Source organism: Canis aureus, chromosome 9 (genome assembly GCF_053574225.1).
Source record: "Canis aureus isolate CA01 chromosome 9, VMU_Caureus_v.1.0, whole genome shotgun sequence".
NCBI classification, from domain to species: Eukaryota; Metazoa; Chordata; class Mammalia; order Carnivora; family Canidae; genus Canis; species Canis aureus.
In genome coordinates, this window is record NC_135619.1 from 6,405,567 (window position 1) to 6,425,326 (window position 19,760).

Here is a 19,760-nt window from a genome sequence, read left to right on the forward strand (position 1 = left end):
ATAATAGGATCCTATGGCTTAAAGGGATGCAGCCATCTTGGAAATTTTACTTAGATGGAATAATCCTTACGCCACCCAAGCTAAGTAATTGCATACCTGCATTTGAGGGCACCTCAAGACAGATCCTAAAATTAGTTTCACCAGTAAGTCAACCTACCAGATCATCTGTAAATGATACAGGAGAAATTACAGATCCCATTAAGACCTCAAGGGAAAACCTCCTTCTTGTAACTCACAGCAGTGCTTTCCACCTCTCCCTGATAGTTGCCCTGCGAGACAACCATCCCCATACACAAAGATGAGTCCGAGCCACACACGGATGCACAAAGCACAGGGGGGCTCCCACAGACACCCAGGTCTCTGCAACCGAAAAAGCAGGGAGGCTGGAGAGGAAGCTGAGGAGTAAGATGGGGCAGTGGAGAAACCTCAAGAAAAGGAGATATAAGGCTGACTGGCCAGCATTTATCCAGGGAGGGATTGCACCTGCTACAAAACGCCTGCATTCCACAGCTGCTGCCACCATCGCCTGGGTAGTCGCTCCTTAAAATGACAAAAGTTCTGAGCTTCTCCACAATTGGGGCATGGAAAGGGTTTCCAAGGTTTCAGCGTAGGAGGACATTTTTCCAGAAGAGAGGCACCTGACTGAGAGGGCTGAGGAGGATCAGCTTCTTGATACCACCAATGTGGCTTTGTTGAATGTGCAGGTTTAAATGCATTATTTATGAGACAGAGCAGAAGTCAAGGTAGATTGAAATGACAGTTTTAAGAATCCAACCTATAGAAAAACTCATGGAAATGCAATAGGATATTCACTGGAGCATTACCTGTATGACCGAAAAACTGGAACCAACTTAAATAGCCACTAATAGAGAACAGATTCGTTAAATAAACAATACACCCTTAAAATTATAGAAAAAAAATTCATGGGATATCATGAAGTAAAAGAAGTAGATTTCCTTTTTTTGTTTTTTTTTTTTTTTTTTTAAGAAGTAGATTTCTAAGTAGAAAATGCTACTGGTAAATTTCTGGGGAAAAGGCAAAATCCGCAGGACTATATGTGTACAACATCCCATTTTTTAAAAACAGAACAAAACTATGCTTGAGGGACACCTGGATGACTTGGTCGGTTAAGCATCTGACTCTTGGGTCTCAGCTCAGGTATTGATCTCAGGCTCAAGAGTTCAAGCCCCACATTGGGCTCCACACTGGGTGTGGAGCCTACTAATTAATTAACATATTAATTAATAAAACACTTCTACACTTCTTGAAGGAATTAGAAAAAGTCATAAAGGGCATACAAACTGCTAATGGAGCTCACCATGGGAAGATGGAGCGAAAGGTAAATTGTTCTCTTTGTTTGTTGCTCATTTCTGTCTTTTTTTACACGTTGCTACCATTTGAATTTTCCCAGAAAGCATACACTAATGCAAAAACAACAGGAGGGGGCTGTATGGCTCAGTAGGTAGAGCATACAACTCTTGATCTCCGGGTTGTAAATTCAAGCCCCACATTGGGGGTAGAGATTACTTAAAAATAAAATATTTTAAAAATAATAATAAAAACATTAAGGGTGTTTGAGGCATTCCCTTCCAGCTCCTCCTCCCTGGCTTACTGGACTCACGTCCCACCCAGCCTGCCCTGGTGCTCCAGCCCACACCTCCTGCCCTGGCCCCACTTACAGACACAGGCAGCAGCCAGCAGGCGCCCAGCAGCATAGGGGGCGAAGCAGCTCGGGAAGAGGGGCTGCACCATGTAGTTGGCAAAGGTGATAGCAATGATGGCCTGACTGGTGGGCTCAATGATGAGGAGTGAGGTCCAGAGTCGGATGAAGGCAAGGAATCCCCCGAAGGCCTCAAGGATGTAGGCATAGCTGGCCCCAGATTTTTTAATGGTGGTGCCCAATTCCGCATAACAAAGAGCTCCAAAGACAGAGAAGAGGCCCCCAACAGCCCAGATGACCAGGGAGAGGCCAAAGGAGGCGCTGTACATGAGCACCCCCTTGGGGGAGACAAAGATGCCGGAACCAATCATGTTCCCCACGATCAGGCAGACGCCATTAAGCAGCGAGATCTCCTTCTTCAGTTTTACCCGCTCTGGGCTGGCTTCATCCGCCAAAGAGGAGGCATCCCCCTCTCGCTGGGAGGCCACTTCATACTTAATGCCCTCAGCCATGGCGGAAGAGGAGAAAGCCGTCACCAGCTTCTTGGCATGCCTCTACGGAAGAGAGAAAGATCTAGATCAGATGGTTGGCAATTACATTGAACTCTTGCCCATAGTGGTCAACATGGGCAACGTCCTGTCCCCCCAACTCTCAGAGCCCTCGCTCGCCTCCCACCTCCCATTAACGCCTCTTCCCCAGTCTGCTCATTAAAATAACTCCAACTCGGGGCACCTGGGTGGCTCAGGGGTTGAGCGGTTGAGCGATGGCGGCTCAAATGGGGATCCCAGGGTCCGCATACCACTCCCTGCAGGGAGTCTGCTCCCCCCCCTCCCTCAGCCCATCCCTCAGCTGGAGCTAAGCTCTCTCTCACTCACTCTCTCAAATAAATGAAATTTTTTTAAAAAATAAAAATAAAATAACCCCAACTGAAATTTTTAAGGGAAAGCACTCATTCCCTAGAGAGAAAGCGGCTGTTTCTCCTCATTAGAAGGGTGCTGCCCACCAGATTTACAAAATAGAAACCTAAATCCTGGTTCTACTTGAGTCTGCTTCGATAGAAGGCAAGTTGGCAGTTCCCAGGTATAACCATCATGATTCAAGTCTGCGTTTTTCGGCCTCACCCCAAAAGAGTCTCTCTACCTTCTAATTTCAGTCTCATCTATGATCTATGCTCAGCTGCAATGTTAGGAACCAGCCTTACAAGCAGCCTCTCTGTGGGTTCTCCTCACAAACTTCTCTTCCCCCCTCAAGGACAGTGTCTCTGGCTTCAGGGATCTCTTGCTGGAAACCTAGAACACACCCCCCCACCGCCCCACACACCCCCAATCAGGGAGCCTCTCTTAACCACCCTTAGGTGAAGTGGGTTGCCCTAGCAAAAGCCCAAGCAGCCCTGCCCCGCCTGGAAGCAAAAGGACAGATTATTCTCCTCTTTTCCTTGCTTTTCCTTCCCAGACATCTTTCCCAGCCCCTAGTATTCCAGGTCTCCTCTGTCAACTTCCTCACATCCGCATAGTTGCATCACCCAAAGTATGAGTGAGAGAAGGTGATCCAAAGGGACTGCCCAACCTCAAGATGATTGGAGGCAGCTGATGGCTCCCCACCCAGGAGCTACAGCTGGAGAGATGGACCCAAAGATGCAGCGCACCCAAAGACGCAGGGCGGAGGCAAGGAAGTCGCTGAAGCATCCTCAGGTGCCTGGCAGCGCAGAGCAGGAGACAGGTAGGGAGGAAGAGAGGCAAGGCTGCTCCAGCAAGGGGAGAGGTACCAGCGCCATAGGCACTGGGGAGAGGAAGTGACTGGACAGCACAGGGCTGGGCAAGGTGAGCCGGGATGGGGGACGAGCAGGGGTTGGGGGAAGCACACTCACTCCCTCGCCCTGGGTTCCAGCAGGTTCCCGCTGTGGCTGTCACAGGCACGCAGCGCCTAGGAACTGTGGCCTGACCACTCCTCCTTTTCAACCAGCAGTAAAAGGAAAGGCCAGGCAAATGCTTACGGATTTAAATCAAATCGAGAAGTTAAGATGGGTGGAGGGAGTGAGGGAGGAGGGGAGGAGTGTTAAGCAACTGTCTGGGTCCAAGGTTCACTGGCCTTTCACATCTGCAAAAGGGGCAGCTAGGAGCTCTTGGCTCAGCACTTTCCGTGATAAGAAGGCACTCTCAGGAATCTCCTTTGTCAGCGCTGCTCCAGGACTCAGAAGAAATGACGGTGGCCAGGTGCAATTTCTGCAGCCCCAGGGAAGCTGGCCCGGAGGCAAGTAGCTAAAAAGGAATGCACAACCCTCTGTCCTCCAGGCCTCACCCTCGCCCCAACTCCCCTAACAAGAAAGAAGAAAGGCAGGGAGGTGGCAAGTGTGCCATAAAAGGTGTCTTGCTGTGAAGGAAATGTAAGTGCAGTCCCCACGCCTCGCCTCCCTCGTGGTCTTGTGATGGTCCTCCTAAGAGAGGAACTCTGCACACTTCCCTTCAGACCTAGGGCGGAGCCTCAAGCTATTTCCAAAGAAACAAGGTCAAGAAATGAGACTCAAAGCCCTGGCTGCATCCCCTCCCCACTTTCATCCTTGAAAGAAACCAGAAATTCCTATAAACACCTTCCCCCAATACTAGTTTACTCCAGTTTCCTAAAAATATGAGGAAAGTAGATTTCATTGAGCTATCCTGGACACATAGGCCCAGGACAGACAGAAGTGAAGCATTTTTTTGAAATCACATATTCTATCTTCATAGTCTATTTCAATCTGATATTCTGGGTCTCTTTTACCAACAAAAATACATCCTATCCATTCTGAAATCTGTCGGTCCCTTCCCACAGTCTTTCTAACCCTCTCTGGTTATTCTACAACCAGAGAACGAAGATCTAAAAATCGCCAAGGGGTGGGAGGGTGGCTTCTCTCTACCCTATGACTTTGCATTCGAGCCCCTCATTATTATTACTGTAGCTGGGAGGAATACCCTGGTGTCAGCCTTCCCAGAGACCATGCTTCTCCCAAGCCATCCTCAAATATCTGGAAATCCCGCCAGAGGAAACTCGTTTTCTTCCCGCTGCCCTCTCCAGGCTCCTGTGATAGCTGTCCTTTTTGGAGCAGTTACCCGGGGCCAGACGTACCGCTCAGCACCCAATGCCTTATCCCATCCAATCCCGCCTGCGGCCCCTTAAGCAGGCGCTAAGTCACAGGCCAGGGCGCCGGACCAGCGCGGGAGGCGGGGAGCTCTGGGCTGTCGCCCCCGCCCGCCCCGCCTGCCCCCTCAGAGGGGAAAGCAGCTCAGAGCGCTCCCTCGGGGATCACCTGGGGGTCGGCGGGAGGGGAAAGCCGCTGCCCTCCGCGGCCCCCGCGGAGCCGCCTCCCTGCCGGCTGCCCCCGCCTTCCCGTCCCTTCGCAGGGGTGAGCGGCGCCCACGGCCCTCCCGGCAGCCGGGCTACCGCTGCGCTGCCCACTGCTCAGCAAACAAAAACGCACGGAAACGCCCCCCGCCTGCCATTTTAGGACCAAACCCAGTGGCACCGAGGGGTGGGCCCAGCGCCCTAATGGAACATAAAGGAAAGGAACGCGGCGGGGACGAAGGAAGGGGAGACCGAGAGAGAGCAGGTAAGAAGTGCGGGGCTCCGTCCCGGGCTGGGAGAAGCCGGCGAAGGCCTCGGGGAACACCGGGGGGCGAAGCCCACACTCCCGCCCACAGCGCACCCTGGCGGCCGCCCCGGGAGGTGCCGCCGGCGCCGTCTCCTCGCCTACTGCCGTCCACACCGGCTGGACCCGGGAGCCCATCCTTCGGAGCAGATGCCCCCTCCCTCCTCAGCCACTGCTTAGCACCAGCGGCCACGGGCACGGAGGCACCGTCTTCCGCAGCCCACGTTCCTCCCTGAGACTGGTTCTCAGGCAGTAGGTAATTCCACCATCCCCCCAGCTGGGACCCGCCTCTCCCAAAGGGCGCTCCCAACCCTAGGATCTACAGGAGAACCTCGCAGAGTGTGGAACCTAGGAGGTATCAGCGTTCCTGATACACAGCACCCCATCTTCTTCCTGCCTGAGGTGCATATGCATCATCTCTAAGGACCTCGTGGAGGTTACAGGGCAACACTCAGCCTATGGGTGAAGTTTCGGATTCGGGGGTTCCGGGAACACAGGCACAGGGCCTCCCCCCTCCCATGCCCAGCACATCAGCCAGTGGAGCCCACCCCCTCCCCCGGCCCCAATCCCACCCGTGAATGGCAACTCCAAGGCATGCTTCCTCCAGGAACCAGCCCACAGTCTGGGGGCTTGGCTGCTCCGTCAAGCTCAAGTGAGAAGACACTTTCTACCCCAGACACCCGGTGTCCTGCCTTCCTAACTCCAACTGGTCTGTGCTGCTTCCCCTAACAGCATGAACAGAAAACGCGTACAGTGTGCCGCAGCTGGATGCCCCCATCACCCCAAGCTGGAAGCTCAGCTCCTCCCTCCCCAGCTCTCCATTTGTTTTTCTGTATTCCACTGTGGCTAGATAGTCCCTTTAAATTAAAAAAAAAAAAAAAAAAGTGAAACAAGAAATTGTTTACTCCTGTGGCCAGGGCTCCCATCAGCATAGGGCTGAAGTCTTTGGGCAGAGGGCTCTGCCCCGGGAGGGCCGCGCCAGGACCCGGAGACAACAGGCTCTTGGGTGTCCAGCCCGCCACTTTTCAGGACGCTCAACTCCATCCTCCTGCACTTCCCCTCTCGCCCTCACTCCCGCCTCTCCCACCTCTTACCTGTCCCGTGACCTTTGGGCAGGTGCGAGGAGGAGGGGCTACGCTGGGGGGGCGGGGGAGGGGAAGGTGCTAGGAAGGGAAGCCTAGCTAAGGCTAAGGCTCGGGCTGCAGCAGCTGCCGACTGCGAGGAGCAGAAAAGGCAGAGGGTGACGGGGACCGAAATGGAAAACAGGAAAACACATGTGTGACTCTGGCCGGCAGCGGGGAGGGGCCAGGGGATGGGCTGGAGCCTGGACTGCCTGGTCAGACCCAGAGGACCTCGTCGCCTGCCCGCCTCTAGGAACCTACTCTACTCAAGTCTCAGCTCCTCCGGTTGCCCACCTCAGCCCTGATCTTCCTTGTTGCCCTGCATCCCAGCGGTCCCAGTGACTGACGGTGCCCTCCTGTCGCCCTTTACCATTTGGCTGTTCCCCTCATCCCATCTACCCATCTCCCACTCCCATACTATCCTTCGTCCTGCAGAGGGTATAGGATTCATCGTTTGGCCCCAGGATTCAGGATTCAGCCCCCGTGTCAGGCAACACATACTGAGGAAGACCCCTTGTAGTGATACAGCCAGATGCCCCACGCCCAGCTCGGGTCCCCACTCGATTCAGGCGATGCATGTGCAGCCAGGTAAGAGCCAGCTCTGGCACCCTGGGCAAGCTAACCAGCTGGCACCCCTTCAAACCAGGATCTTTTAAGTATCTGTTGGATGTCGACTGAGCAGAGGTGGAGGAACACGGATTTTCTCAGAATCAAAACTATCAGCCTCATTGTTTCTATTTGAAATTAGAGCTTATTCCAAGAATTCCTTACGTGCAACTTTCCGAAGTAGTTTCTTGGTGGCCATATGAAACCACTGCAACTGCAGACAATAGCATCAGTCTCTCTTGGGGAATGGCACTTCACAGTGCATGGGGCTTTTTCAGAATTCCAGCTGTGATTTCTGCCTACATACAGCTGGACTACCAGCTGGCCAGTCTCAGGGCTACCCCCTGCAACTTATACCTGTACCTGCGTGTTGCAAGATTATTCTAGAGACTGACAGTCCGGGTAAGCAGTCGTCAAGGATTCCGTCTGTGGATGGAGCCAACTTACAGTTCACCAAAACACATGGACAGAAATTGGAGTTCGTTGGCACCAAGTGTCTGGATTACTCCAAGCAGAACAGTGCCATTCTACACCTGGGCCACTGCCCAGCTGGCCTGCCCCTTAACTCCACTCTGGAGTCAGGCCCAAGGGGTAAATGAGGGAAGTCCTAGAAGACAGCCCTAAAGCCACCCCCCTTGGCACTGGCCCCTGCACTGTCACTCCACTGAAGCCACCCTGGCCTCCTTGCCGTTACCACACAACAGATATGCCCCCTCTCAGAGCTTTCGCAATTGCTGTGGCCTCTGCCTGCAACATTCTTCCCAGTGACATTGTTCATTTTCTACTCACTACATTCAGGTCTATGTTTAGACATCACACTACCAGAGGTCTTCCCTAAGGAGTCTCTGAAGGAGCGACTTCTTCCCTCTTCATCCATTCACCATGCTGGACTTTTCTTCCAGGGCACCACCGCCCAGAGTTCATTTGCATGTTTGCTGTCACCTCCCTCACTAGAATGCAAGCAACACCAGAGCGGCTCACCATTCACCCTGTGGCCCCAGGGCAGAGCACATGTAGACAGTCAGAAATAATGGCTGGAAGAACAAATGCATGAATAAACAATGCTGTTCCTCCTACACTGATTGCCCAGAGGCAGGGACTCTGGGAATGTCCTTGAACTTGCCCTTCTGGCCCACCTATCCTGTGGCTCTTGGGCTCCTAAACTAAGCAAGGATTTGGAAGTATGTATTCTTTTTTGACAGTAATGGGTTGAAGGGAGAGGGAGGGCATAATTTTCAGTTGGACTGGGAGGCCTATAAAGGTTTGAAATGAACATTTCGTTTCATTAATGGGAAAACAAAACCCCCCTCATCTCACACGCTTTCCTGGCCCCTGCTGTCCCACATCCAGGCTCAGGTGACCGGTGTGGGTGCGGCGAGAGCAAGGTGCGTCGGCCCCTGGGCGAGGCAGAGGGGAGGCGAGGGCTCAGGTTCACGGGTCTGCAGGCGAGGTCAAGAGTGGAGCCGCAGAGCCTCAAGCGTGACCTCTTCTTCCCGGACGCCCTCCCGCAGTTCCCCCGTCGCAGGGACCCTGGGCCCACAGTCCTCCGCCCCGCCCAGCGGCTGCCTGACCTCACCTTTGCCCCTTTCTCTCACACTCGCCTCCTCCACGCCCCGCCTCGCCCCCGCTGGCGCCGGGTCCTTTTTTTTTTTTTTTTTTTAAGATTTTATTTATTTATTCATGAGACCCGCAGAGAGAGGCAGAGACATAGGCGCGGGGGGGGGGGGGGGGATGAAGCAGGGAGCCCCATGCGGGACTCGATCTCGGCACCCCGGGATCACGCCCTGAGCGGAAGGCAGACGCTCAACCGCGGAGCCGCCCGGGCGTCCCACGCCGGGTCTCTACTACCTCTTTCCCTGGACTCCCGGCTGTTCCGGGTCTGCAGCCGGGGACCTCGCCTTCCCAAACCCCAACCCAGCCACCGGCCGCCTTCCATGCCTCTTAGAGCTCAGTCATGAGCTGTTCCCACGTCCAGGTTCGGCTACGGAGGCCGACCCGGGGTGGGCCTTGAGGGACCAGGAGCCCAGCCCGCCTGGCGTCCCTTCCCTCCTTCCACCTAGCGCAGAGGCGCCCGCCCCTCCCCGGGCTCCGGGAAGCCCTGGGGCCGGAGGGTGGGCTGGGTGTAGGCGAAGGGCGCCTGGGTCCTAGAACGGAGGGGCCCGCGACCCGCTCCCCGGCCTCTCCTCACTGAGGCACAGCGGCGCTGCCCCTGGGCCAGGGAAGGGAGCGCGGACACCCTTAGACGTCCTCCGCCCCGGGAACGCCCGGCTTCCTCTGCCCTCCTTCCCAATCCTGCTGGCGCAGGCGGCCCGACGCGGGCCCGGGAGAGAGCCCCAAACCCTGGCGACCCGCCTCCTGCCCCGAGACGCCCGGCCGCGTCTCCGGAGGGACTCGGGACTGCGAGTGGGGGGCGGGGGAGGGGTCTCTCGGACGGGCGTCTCCGCTCCCCGCCCCCTCGGGGAGCTGTTGCATCAGCTCCGGGGCCCCCGGCCCCAGACAGGGGTCTCCCCCGGCCTGGGAAGGCGTCGGGCCGTAGAGCGGCCGCCAGGAGGCAGCACTTAACAAAAAATACCCTAGACAGCCCGTGGCGCAGCGGGTCGGCGCCGCCTTCAGCCCGGGGCCTGATCCTGGAGACCCGGAATGGAGCCTGCTTCTCCCTCTGCCTGTGTCTCCGCCTCTCTCTCCCTCCTCTCTCTCTCTCTCTCTCTCTCTCTCTCTCTCTCTCTCTCTCTCGAATAAATAAATAAAATCTTTTAAAAAAATACCCTGTCTTAGGGTGCTGTAGTGGTTGGAGTCCCCAAAGCGTCTTTCTGACGTCTCTGAAGAGCCTCAGTGACAGCGTGGACTCAACAAAAGAGGGAATTGCCAGCCTAATTCAAGGAAAGGGATCTGGAAACGCTTTTTTTCACCCTGCTTTAAGGCTAAAAGATGACTTGTAAATAATTCGATTTTTTTTTGTACACCTTTTGGACAGTCCAACTTTATCATTTTTTAAAGCCAGCATTGCCCCTCTGCAGAGATACACAAAGAGCCAACCCCCTTCATGACCAGCCCGGTGGCAAGACACAGCTGAGAGACTTCCCAGCTGCCAAGCAAGAAAAAAGAGTGTGGCACGAGGTCATAATTTACCCATCTTGAAGCTGGGTGATTTAACACAAAAGCTACCCCGAATGATTTAGCAGCCATGGGAAAAGAAAATGAATGTTACAATAAATTATGTAATAAGGAAATGATATACAAAGCAACATATTGTGCGAAGGGTGGCCTTTAGCTTCCACACTTCTTGCATGGGGTGACAGTGATTTCATTGTTGAGCTGACCTAAGGAGGAAGATAATGAAGGAATGTAAAATAAGACACTTCCCAAATAGTTTGTTCCTCTTCCACTTTCAATTTGCTCATAAGCTTGCAAAAAGCAGAACGAGTTACAAAATTTTGGTAGAATTGGTCACCCTGAGTCGGCTTCACTTACATTTTCTCAAGTGTCGTTATTATTCATCTCAACAGTTTTTAAAGCACCTAATTTCCCATGGGCACCTGGCTGGTTTAGTCACTATTGATCTCAGGGTCCTGACTTCGAGTGCCATGTTGAACATAGAGATTACTTAATTTTAAAAACTTAATTTTTAAATAAAAATTAAAAGTACCTAATTTCTCAGAGCAGTGCACTTGTACAAAAGTTACTGTGTACAGACCATACAGAAGGATATTTGAATAACCCTATTGGACCTCTCCTTGAGAGGTAAAGGAGTTTAAGAAAGGAAAGACATGAAGCTCAGATTCCTGACGCTCCATATTACTCAACTCCAGCCTTTGCCAGATGAAATCAAGAGTCTCAAAGACACCTCGTTGGGGATGAGGAAGCTGCTTTCCTGTGACTTGAATCTAGTGAGGTCACTAAAGATGCTGTCCACTTGCCAGAAGCCTTCCCCTGCCACAGTGTTCCATGAGGGCACTGAGAATACTGCTGATGTTAGCTGTCAGCACTAATGTTCTCTCTCACTCTCAGAATCCCAACCCATATTTCCTGCTATTTACAACCCATGGATTGTCCACATCACACCAACCACGTCAAAGGCTGAACTTGTCTTCTTTCCAAAGACCTTTCCCCTCTCAGATTTCTCAGTTTTCCCAATTAAACTTCCCATCCTGCCCCCAGAGTTCTCCAGCTCTGGCTCCTTGACTCCCACAGCAATTAGAGTATTGCGTGTGTTCATCTCTGCCTGTGGAATTATTGTTCATGTTATTTGTTCACCTTATTGTGTGTGCCCTTTCTTATATTTTTGCAAACTGATGGCATCCCCTTAGTCGTGTGAGCTACTGGAAGATAGGAGTCTTGCTGGTTCAATTCCTTTATATCGTGTTGGTGGTAATGCTAGCTTGTCATCTTTCCTGTCAATCTTGAATGTTGACACTAAGTTTATTTTTCCACCGCTTGGCTTCTATTTGACTTGCCAACTGTAAACTATATAATGGGTTTCCAAGTGCTATCTCAGAACCAGCCAAAGATTTATGGAGCCAGGTTTGGGAAAGTGGCGTTCAGGAATTATCACAACTGTAAAACAATAAATCCACAACCACGTTTTGATTCAATTTCCTGATCTCTGAAAACTATGAGCAATCTGTATAACGAATTGCTTCCTGACTGTCATATCTACTTTACAGGTTTATTATGAAAATCATGTGAAATCAGGGACACCTGATTGGGACAGTGGCTCAGTGGTTGAGCGTCTGCCTTCTGCTCAGGGCATGATCCTGGAGTCGAGTCCCGAGTCCAGGGATTGAGTCCCATATCAGGCTCCCTGTAGGGAGCCTGCTTCTCCCTCTCCCTACGTCTCTGTCTCTCTCTCATGAATAAATAAGATCTTAAAAATAATCACGTGAAATCATTTATATAGCAGTGTTTCAATAAGTGAAAATGAATGTAGATGGTGTATGAATCTAAGTGCATGAATGTAAGATGGTGATAATTCTTTAGTGTCTTAATGCCCTTGCTTAATCTTGGAGGATCCCTCTGTTGGCTTATAGCCAAATTTCTTTTGTTTCCATCCTTTCTTCTGGTTCAGCCCTAGCCTATACCATTCTTATTCTTATTCTTATTGTTATTGGAACAGCTGTTTTAACTTCTTAAACCAGGATCCACCCTTCCCCTCTTTCAAAGCACAGCTCAGAGCCACCTCCTGTGGAAAAACTTCCCAATCATGCAGAAGGAAATGATAAACTTCCAGATAGGCCACTGCACCACTCCCTCAGTTTCCCCCAGTCAGCATGCATTAACTGTCTAGCCTAGCACAGAGTAATGGGCATTTTTGTAGGCACTTCACCATTTATAAAGCATTTGGACTTATACTATCATTTTTCAAATGTTTTCAGAAATGTGATATATTAAGGGTCTTTTTTTTTTTTTTTTTTTTTATCTTTTTTTTTTAAATGAAGAAATTAAGGATGGGGATCCCTGGGTGGCGCAGCGGTTTAGCGCCTGCCTTTGGCCCAGGGCGCGATCCTGGAGACCCGGGATCGAGTCCCACATCGGGCTCCTGGTGCATGGAGCCTGCTTCTCCCTCTGCCTATGTCTCTGCCTCTCTCTCTCTCTGTGTGACTATCATAAATAAATAAAAATTAAAAAAAAAAGAAATTAAGGATAAATGAATTTAGGATGCCTGGCTGGCTCAGCGGTTGACCGTCTGCCTTCAGCCCAGGACGTGATCCTAGAGACCCGCATCGAGTCCCACATCGGGCTCCCTGCGTGGAGCCTGCTTCTCCCTCTGCCTGTGTCTCTGCCTCTCTCTGTCTCTCATGAATACATACATACATACATACATACATAAAAATCTTTAAAAAAAGAAAAGGATAAGTGAATTATCCAAGACAAATAAACGATTAAATAAAGAGGAAGGAGTTACAGGTTTGGGTTTACTACCTACTAGTACAGTAATCCCACTTTATCACAGGGGATATTTTCCAAGAACCCCAGTGGATGTCTGAAACCATGGATAATACCAAACCATATATTATATATATATATAATGTGTGTGTGTTTCCTACATGGACATACCTATGATAAAGTTTAACTTCTAAGTTAGGCACAGTAAGAGATTAATAACAATAATAAAAAGTTAAAACAATATACTGTAATAAAAGTTATATGAATGTGGCCTCAAAATATCTTATTGTACTGGGGTGCCTGGATGGTACAGTCCGTTAAGCATCCTACTCTTGGTTTCAGCTCAGGTCTTGATCTCAGGGTTGTGAGACTGAGACCCACATCTGGCTCCACGCTCAGCTTGGAGTCCGCTTGGGATTCTCTCTTCTTCTCCCTCTGCCCTCACGCTTGTGCTCTTTCTCTCTCTCTCAAATAAATAAATGACAAAAATATAGCTTACTGTACTGTATTCATCTTTCGTTTGTGATAAGATGATAAGATGAAGCGAGGTGAATGACATAGGCACTGTAGTTTAGTGAGGCTACTACTGGCCTCCTCACAATTTGTCAGAAGGATCAACTGCTTCCACAGAGCAACTGAATGTGCATAACTGAAACTGTGGAAAGTGAAACCATGCTTAAGGGGGGACTTCTGTACCTGCCTCAGGTTGCTCCAAGGATTATACTAGACAATATGTGGTGTTAGCCCTTACAAAAATGAAATCAGATCTTAGCTCCAAGACTCCTTCCTCAAGAAAGGCTTCTTTGATCGCCTTCTCCAGATCAAGTTCCCATTATAGTTACAAAGGATATTTCCTGGGACGCCTGGGTGGCTCAGTGGTTATGCGTCTGCCTTTGGCTCAGGGTGTGATTCTGGAGTCCCTGATCGAGGAGTCCCACATCGGTCCCACATTGAGGTCCCCGCAGGGAGCCTGCTTCTCCCTCTGCCTGTGTCTTTGCCTCTCTCTGCGTCTCTCATGAATGAATAAATAAAATCTTAAAAAAAAAAAGTATACTTCCCTTCCCAACATTTCACCTTGAAAGACTTCTGCTGCCTCCATTTTGACCTTAAGCCTCCTACTTGGGTTCTTCTTTCCAGCTCTGCTCTTGGCTCAGATGGGAAGGAAACCACCCCCTCAAGCAATAGACTGTCCTAAGCCAGGAAGACACCACTTGGGATTGACTCCAAGACAACGATTTGACCTTCACTGCCCACCTGCACCTATGCACCCACCTTTGCCTGGCATCTTCCTCATTATAGCCCAGAAGTATTTTTGGCACTTTGGAGACAGTCTTTGGGACGCTAGTCCACTGTTCCCAGTGTTGGCCTCCGTGAAATAAATTCCTTTCTTGTTTCACCCCCACTGTTTCTCTGCCTTTGGATTTTGTCAGTGGCAAGTGGCTGAACCTCGTCTGTTTGGGATCCCTGGAGCCAGGTGTCCCCTCTACAATCTCGGCGGTACCATTACATTATGTGTGATTATTATTGTTTTCCCTCTCTAGACCCAGAGCTCTTATCAGACTAGTGATGATGTCTGTTTTGCTCTCCATAGGATCCTTGCACCTAAAACAATGCTTGTCACACATAAGCTCTTCAATTTTGTTGAATAAACAGGATTGAAACCCAAATTTTCTGCTTCATTGTACATTTGACTCCTAGGCTGGGAAAAACGTTACAGGGATGCGGACGAAGGCCGAAGGAAGTAACTACTCCTCTAAGATAAAGGCAAAGGACTAGCCTCCGCTGCGCAGAGATCGCTGGAGTGGTTCAAAACGGTTCAGTTTAGGACACGACTTCCACTGAGAAAGTAACCACTACTGACGATGCACACGCACGCCAACCGCCCTCCCCGCCGCAGTCCCGTCCTCTCTTCCGTACAATGCCCCAAGATGGCGGAGCCCGTGATTTAATCCCAGTTCAAGATGGCGGCTCCCTAGTTCCCTGCCCCGCCGCGCGCGGCCACCGAGGCCACGCCCACTTCCGGTCCCGCGGCTTCAGCATGGCTGCTTTAGGTTCTCTGCTCTTGAGTAAGTGGGTGTGGAGCGGGTGGGCTCGGGAGCCCGCGCGGGCAAGTCTAGCACCCCTGAGTTGACTGCACGGCCTCTGTCCCAATTCTGCCCTGTTTTCCCAGCAGGTGTCCGGAGGCTGCACGGCAGCGTGGCGGCTCGGGCGGGCAGCCAGTGGCGACTCCAGTGAGTGCCGGTCTGGGGGGTACTGGGGGGTACTGGGAGGCCAGAAGCTGGGCCAAATCCTTACCAGATTGTTTTTCTCCACCTAGGCAGGGCTTGGCTGCCAACCCGTCCGGCTACGGGCCCCTTACGGAGCTCCCAGACTGGTCTTACGCTGGTGAGCGCTGACTGGACGGAAATTCCCCTGGACGGAGGGCGGGGGAAGAAGGGGCTCCAGGTGGGGATGTGTCTGAGTGGACAACGTATTGAATTTTATATTTGGAGTTGAGGGGAAGAAGCCCTGTTGTTTATTTTGCAAATTAAACTGCGCCTATGGAAAGTAAAGCTAGACAGGATCTTGTGGGGATAAGCAGAAGATAATTCTAACTTGGAGCGTCCCAGAGGAGGGAGTGACAGGATTTTTACTTTTTTTTTTTTTTTTGTAAGATTTTATTTTATTTATTCATGAGAGACAGAGAGAGGGAGGCAGGGACACAGGCAGAGGGAAAAGCAGGCTCCATGCAGGGAGCCCGACGCGGGACTCGATCCTGGGTGTCCAAGATCAGGCCCCGGGCTGAGGGCGGCGCTAAACCGCTGAGCCACCGGGTTGCCCCTAGGATTTTTACATTTCTCATGGGGGGACGGTTTTTAAAAAATTAGAAAGACCCACTGTTCTATGTGGTGAGTACATTGTTGGAACTTGGTACCAAATGTATGAAGAGCGCTCTGAAAGATTGCCTAAATGAACATCTCAGAGAAGGTTAGAAGGGTGAGGATTGAGGATGGTGGACTCCCTTCAGAAAAGTTTATTCCCTTTACTTAGAGAAGAAAAAGAAAATAGGTATTAGCCCTAGAAGGGAGGGATCTTAGGAAAGTTGAAGCGACTCCCCACTCCCAATATGGGACTGCAGTTTACAGGTTGGGAAAGTTGAGGTCTCAGAGTTCTTGTGATCACACAGTTAGGTAATAGCAAAGCCAGGACTAGAACTGGGTAGGGGCCAGGCCCCCTTCAACTGCACAGAGACCTCAATACTAATACCCTAATTGGATTCTAGAGGAGTATGATCCCGAGGGGGATGGTAAAGATTTTTTCTACTTGTTACTTACTATAGGAAGCCTAGTGGCTCCTAAAAGTAGTATGGAATATTGGAAAGACCCTAGACTTGATACTTAATTCAGGCTTCTCTACTTGCAGATTTTGTGGTCTTGGACATGCTACCTAATTAGATCTCTCAATTTCCACAAAACTTTTGGGCAGAGTTTTCACTGTTTCTTGCTCTGTAGAAAGTAAGCATCTTTTTTCTTCACCTTCAGTATAAACTACTTCAGGTCAGTACTGCATTTTTCACCAAGTCAGTAGATATTTGTAGAATTTTTATGATATATGCTTATGTGCCTACACTGTGCTACAGTGAAACCTAGGGACAGAGTCCCTGAAACTCTAGTTGGGAAAACGGCTAGACTTTTTATTTTTTATTTAAATTTATTTATTTATTCATGAGAGACACACAGAAAGAGGCAGAGACACAGGCAGAGGGAGAAGCAGGCTCCATGCAGGGACCCCGATGTGGGACTCAATCCCAGGACCCCAGGATCATGCCCTGAGCCAAAGGCAGACGCTCTACACGCTCAACCACGGACCCACCCAGGCGTCCCAACAGCTAGACTTTTTAAATGGACATTTAAAAATTAAAATGGGGAGATGCCTGGGTAGCTCCACGGTTGAGTGTCTGCCTTTTAGTTTATTTTTTATTTTTTTTATTTTTTAATTTTTTTAGAAAGTTCTTTTTTTTTTTTAAAGATTTTATTTATTCATTCATGAGAGACATGGGGGAGAAAGAGAGGGCCGGGGCAGAGACACAGGCAGAGGGAGAAGCAGGCTCCACGCAGGGAGCCCGATGCGGGACTCGATCCCAGAACCCCAGGATTACGCCCTGGGCTGGGGGCAGGGGCCAAACCCCTGAGCCACCCAGGGATCCCTGCCTTTTAGTTTTTAAAAAATTAAATAATAATATTACAGTGCTCTACCACTTTCCAAAAGAATGAGGTGGCCAAATAAGGCAAAAAACCAATAGTACAATAAATGCTCCAAGGCAAATTGATGAATATTAAATCATTGATAGGCACCTTTTTTAAAAGATGTTATTTATTTATTTGGGAGAGATAGAGCCAGAGAGAACACAAGCAAGGAGATGGGGGCGGGGGGGCGGTGTGGGGGGACAGAGGGAGAGGGAAGTCAGGCTGAGCAGGAAGCCTGACTTGGGTTCCAGCCAGGGACTTCAGGATCTTGACCCCGGCCAAAGGCAGATGCTTAACCCACTGAGCCGCCCAGGCACCTATCAGGCACTTCCTTCTGAAGATATAGCTAACAGAGTTGAAGAGGTCAGAGGAGGCTTTCTGGGCAGCTAGGATTTTGGGGGGGGGGGGGCTATGAACAAGAACTGGGCTGAAAGGAAAGGAAAAGAGAGCATTTCATTGAGGAATGAGAATTTTACAAAGACTCCTGATGAGTAGAACAGTGATCAGATTGCCTGAGTGGATCCAAAGATAAAACAGGAGACAGGCACCTGGGTGGCTCAGTTGGTCAAGCATCAGATTCTTGATTTTGGCTCAGGTCATGATCTCAGGGTCGAGATCTCAAGACTGAGCCCTAAGTAGGATCTGCACTCAGTGGGGACCCTGTAGAAGATTTTCTCCCTCTCTCTGCCCCTCCCCCTGCACGTGCTCTCTCTCTCTCTCTCTCTCTCTCTTTTTTATTTATTTATTTATTTATTTATTTATTTATTTATTTATTTATGATAGGCACACAGTGAGAGAGAGAGAGGCAGAGATACAGGCAGAGGGAGAAGCAGGCTCCATGCACCAGGAGCCCGACGTGGGCCTCGATCCCGGGTCTCCAGGATCGCACCCTGGGCCAAAGGCAGGCGCTAAACCGCTGCGCCACCCAGGGATCCCTCTCTCTCTCTTTCAAATAAATAAAAACTTTAGGAAAAAAAAAAAGATAAAGCAAGATTTAGCACTGCAAAGAACCATTCCAGGATAATGAGGGGTAAGTGAAGTAGAGTAGGAGTATTCCTCAGCGCTTATTCTTGGCATACCTTACCTTGACACTGAGGAATAAGTTGTTGGAGAATTAAGCCACCATGGGTATGAAATGGGAGAAGGAACTAGAGACTGGTTCTTCCTTTGTTCCTATCACAATGTCTTCACAGGGTGCTGCCAGCCATCCCTAATACCTATCTTTGTCTTCTCTTCTATTTACAGATGGCCGCCCTGCACCGCCAATGAAAGGCCAGCTTCGAAGAAAAGCCCAAAGGGAGAAGTTTGCAGTGAGTGGCTAGAGCCCCAGCCAGGGCAACCTGTGTGTACTGGGAAAGAAAAAATTTAAATTTTACCTTGGCTGGAGCTGTGCTGACACCTAAGCTCACATGTGCCCCTTGCACACCATTTTAACAGCTAAAGGTTTTTACTATGAGAAGGGGAGGAAGAGAGTGGGCACTCCTAGGGCGGGAACCAGTAATAGACATTCTGACACACATTTTGCCTCCTCTTGCATCCCAGGACCTGGTTCCCTTCCCCAGTCAGCAGTATCATTTTCCATCTGAAACCTCTGGCTTTGATCTGTGAGTGAAAGGATATATGGTGCAGAGCTCAAGCCCAGATGTTATCCACCCTGTTTTCCTGTCTCTTTCAGAGACGAGTTGTACTGCTGTCACAGGAAATGGATGCTGGATTACAGGCATGGCAGCTTAGGCAGCAAGAGAAGTTGCAGGAAGAAGAAAGGAAGCAGAAAAATGCTCTTAAACCCAAAGGGGCTCTACTGCAGAACCCACAACCAGGTCAATAAAAGCAGTTCCTGTCTCCCTTTCCCGGCCTCTCTTTGGCTTTCTGCTCTATCACCTACATGCCTCATCCCAGCCAGAAGAGAGAACCTTCACGTCCCCGTCTGTCTTCAGAGCACAGAGCTTGGACACCAGGAAGAACTGCCTAGAAGAGTTGGCTTAGTCCCCTCCTCCCTGGCTCTGCTCCAGTTCAGTAGAATATTGCTCTGGGACACTTTATCCCCTTTGCAGGCCATAGGACTGGCCCAATCAACTATGAACAGTAGCTGCTCTGCAAACATGAAAAAGGAGCAGCAGCTCTCCTGGCTATGCTAGGCACTCAAGCTTATAACAGACCAGACACAGCTCAGGCTGCATGTAGTTACTCATTTAATAAATGTTTTGTTGAAAAAGGCTTTCCGGCTGAGGTCTATTTCTTGCCAAGCATCTGGTGTCAGCTTTCCTAAACTTCAGATACATGGCCCAAGAGGTTACCCCCACTGGGAAGGCTGACATGGGAAGAGCCAGACTTGGGTGTTGCCATGTTCTGCTTAACAAGTTGAACCCTGGGGTTTCTATGGTTCTGGCTGAACCAGAGGCTGGTCAGAGAGAGAGGTTGACCTCCCGACCCCAATTTGTATAGGGGAGCCCTGGAGGTACTCAGCCCCCAAACAGTCACTGTGGCATAGGTATCTAATATCTATCGTATATCTCCACAAACCCCTTAGTTGCCCAGGACCCAGGGGAACCCTTCCTATTACACAGATTCTGGGAGAAAAAGACCTTTGCTCCCATTACAACACAGAGCACTGGGCTTTCCTTCCATTATCCTGTCACAAA

At 50.4% G+C, this 19,760-nt stretch overlaps 2 protein-coding genes and 1 long non-coding RNA gene across 10 annotated transcripts in view; 2 read left to right on the top strand and 1 right to left on the bottom strand.

Moving 5' to 3' along the window:
• Positions 1-19,760, bottom strand: part of SLC7A7 (solute carrier family 7 member 7) — a 75,394-nt gene that overhangs the window by 28,635 nt on the left and 26,999 nt on the right. The window contains exons 1-2 of one of the 4 annotated variants that reach the window (XM_077908566.1): positions 14,165-14,847; positions 1,680-2,214 (exon numbers count right to left, since the gene is read on the bottom strand). In XM_077908566.1, coding sequence (XP_077764692.1) covers positions 1,680-2,172 — 493 coding nt within the window. In that variant the 5' untranslated portion in view covers positions 2,173-2,214; positions 14,165-14,847. Of the gene's footprint in view, positions 1-1,679; positions 2,215-3,535; positions 4,004-6,376; positions 6,534-14,164; positions 14,848-19,760 lie in introns of those variants that run through there. The other 3 variants (XM_077908565.1, XM_077908564.1, XM_077908567.1) reach the window with 3 other exon arrangements.
• Positions 3,058-6,379, top strand: LOC144320283 (uncharacterized). The gene is made up of 5 exons (XR_013385824.1): positions 3,058-3,379; positions 3,767-3,910; positions 5,142-5,243; positions 5,560-5,684; positions 5,890-6,379. It is a non-coding gene; the product is annotated as an uncharacterized LOC144320283 (long non-coding RNA).
• On the top strand, positions 14,869-19,336 carry MRPL52 (mitochondrial ribosomal protein L52). Of its 5 annotated transcripts, none has more exons than XM_077908572.1 (5): positions 14,869-14,958; positions 15,063-15,123; positions 15,210-15,277; positions 18,364-18,428; positions 18,794-19,336. In XM_077908572.1, exons 1-5 carry the CDS (start codon positions 14,931-14,933, stop codon positions 18,944-18,946), a joined length of 375 nt encoding a protein of 124 aa, XP_077764698.1. In that variant the 5' UTR covers positions 14,869-14,930; the 3' UTR covers positions 18,947-19,336. The 5 variants fall into 5 exon arrangements, with proteins under 5 accessions (XP_077764698.1, XP_077764699.1, XP_077764700.1 ...); XM_077908573.1 differs by having other exon boundaries at positions 14,872-14,958; positions 15,066-15,123; XM_077908574.1 differs by lacking the exons at positions 14,869-14,958; positions 15,063-15,123 and having other exon boundaries at positions 15,210-15,337.

Bases quoted from the DNA above. Each gene is read 5' to 3' on its own strand.
- MRPL52 (XM_077908572.1), top strand. From the start codon at position 14,931: ATGGCTGCTTTAGGTTCTCTGCTCTTGA. The intron at 15,124-15,209 runs GTGAGTGCCGGT...TTCTCCACCTAG, and splicing joins GGCAGCCAGTGGCGACTCCA to GCAGGGCTTGGCTGCCAACC. The intron at 15,278-18,363 runs GTGAGCGCTGAC...TTCTATTTACAG, and splicing joins CCCAGACTGGTCTTACGCTG to ATGGCCGCCCTGCACCGCCA.